This window comes from Myotis davidii, unplaced genomic scaffold (genome assembly GCF_000327345.1).
Source record: "Myotis davidii unplaced genomic scaffold, ASM32734v1 scaffold1688, whole genome shotgun sequence".
Taxonomy (NCBI): domain Eukaryota; kingdom Metazoa; phylum Chordata; class Mammalia; order Chiroptera; family Vespertilionidae; genus Myotis; species Myotis davidii.
The window spans coordinates 264640-266747 of record NW_006299238.1 but is presented as its reverse complement, the minus strand read 5'-3'; the positions used below and the strand labels follow the sequence as shown (position 1 = coordinate 266747).

The 2108-nt window shown below is 52.2% G+C and overlaps 1 protein-coding gene across 1 annotated transcript in view; it reads right to left on the bottom strand.

Moving 5' to 3' along the window:
* Window positions 1-8: 8 nt before the first annotated feature.
* The window catches only part of IFIT2 (interferon induced protein with tetratricopeptide repeats 2), a 21974-nt gene continuing 19874 nt past the window's right edge, over window positions 9-2108 (bottom strand). The window contains exon 2 of the mRNA XM_006774697.2: window positions 9-1606. Coding sequence (XP_006774760.2) covers window positions 208-1606 — 1399 coding nt within the window. The 3' untranslated portion in view covers window positions 9-207. The remainder of the gene's footprint in view (window positions 1607-2108) is intronic.

The following is a 2108-nucleotide window of genomic DNA, read 5'->3' as shown; positions in this document are numbered from 1 at the left end:
CCCCCCCGCCCCTGCCCCCAACTTAGTCCCTCTCCTGAAACTCCCTGAGCAACTCAAGTGTTAACGCTTGACCCATATCCGGGACTGTGGCCACTCTCTTAGTCCATGCCTATGCCATACTCATAGTTAAATATTTTGATACCAACTGCGAGAAGGGGTTTTGCTTCCCTCCCAGGAGTAGCCCTGTGGGCACCACACCCTGATTCCTCATTCCTCCAGGAAAGATGCCGAAGGGCTGAGGCGTCCGGAGCTCACACCCCTCTCAGAGTTTTCATCTGCTGGCTGCCTTTTCTCACTCAGCTCCTCAAGACACGCCAAGATACGCAGAGCCTCGGGGTCGTCTCTGTTCCTGGAAAGCCTGGTTTTGGCAATACCTCGCAGTTTGTGTTCCATCTTTCCTGTCGCCTTTAGGTCCTGGTTTATTTTCACGCCCTCTAGAAAGTGGTGGATGGCCTTGCTTTCACACTTCATTTGAAACCACTGAAAGTTGCCATATCGGAGATGGAGCACTTGCCGGTCTGCACCGGTGAGCTCTTTGCTGAATTCTCTCTGGAAGTAATATTCTGCTTCTTCGTACTGACCCGCCTGGAGGTGGAGGCAGGCAAGAAAGGAGCCGACATTGGCGAGGTTTCCGTTGAGCTCATCAGCTCTCTTCAGATGACCCACAGCGTGTCTGATCAGTTCCTGGTAGTCCTCTCTCTCCCCATACCTTCCGCTCAGGCCTCTTTTCTCATACTCGTGGACTTTGGCCCGATAGCACACCCCGAGATGGCAATGCAGGTAGGGGTTGTTTGGCGAGCATTCGACAGCCCTTTTAAGCAGTTCGATAGCTCTGTCCACGTCATTTTTTTTCCGATACAGCATTGCTGCCCCGCGGAGCACATCGATGGCACAGGGGGCTTTCTCCACAGCTTCTTCGACTAACCTCTCTGCTTCCCTTCCCTCGTTCATCTTCTGCAGTTTCAGAGCCAGGAGCACTTTAATATACTGGTTGTCAGGATTGAGCCGAATGGCCTGCCTCAGCGCGTCGATGGGATTCTTAGGCCCTGACCACTCATCCAGACGGTAGCTGCAAATGGCCAGTCCCGAGGTGTACTCGGGGTGCTTCGGGCACTTTTCCAGACACTTCTCAAAACACGCCTTTGCCCTTTCGGTGTACTTTCTCCCGCACTTCAGCCGCGACCACCCTTCTTCGCAGTCCAGCTCAGGACCCTCCATTCTGTAGGGGCTGGAAAACTTCTTGCACGTTTCTCTGACCTTGTCCAGATAGACTTGAGCCTCTGAGAGTCTGCCCATGTGATAGTAGACCCAGGCGTAGTTGCCCCAGGTGACCAGGCTTCGGAGTTCTGCCTGGCCAGGGTGCTGCTGCTGGATCAACGCTTCGGCTTGCCGCAAGCACTCCAGCGCCTCCTCGCCCAGGCCTCTGTGGTGTTTGATGTAGGCCAGCAAGTTGTACGCCGTAGCTTTGAACTCGCCGTTCTGCAGCTCGGTCTGGTGACACACTCTGTCTTCAAAATCATCCAGGGAATTTTCTCCCCCTAAGTTCCAGGTGAAGTGGCACTTTAGCCGCCGTAGGCTGCTCTCCAAGGAGTTCTCGGTGGCCTCGCTGTGGGGAAAAGCAGAGAGATGGACGTGTGAGACTCAGCACAGACTCACCCAGCACAAAGCAGGGAGCAAGGCAAACGCAGTCCTCCTCCTCCGAAAGGGAGTGAACCCCAATCAAAAAAGAACATTGCCCGGCCGGCATGGCCCAGTGGTGGAACGTCACCCTATGAAACCTGGAGGTCACAGTTCGATTCCCAGTCAGGGCACATGCCCGGGTTGCGGGCTCGATCCCCAGTGTGGGGTGTACAGGAGGCAGCCGATCAATGATTCTCTCTCATCATTGATGTTTCTCTCTCTCCTCCTCCCCTCCTTGTCATGAAAGCAACCCACAGAAGAGGAAAAATAAATTTTCAAAAGAAAATTATTAAACAACAAATGCAAAATTATTACTAAATCAACTCAACAAAACATGTTAAGAACAGAAATCAACAACCTAAGAAGTTGGGAGTGGGAGTGATTATATTTATTCCATAATAAAAGTTTAAGACATTGTTAACATATAT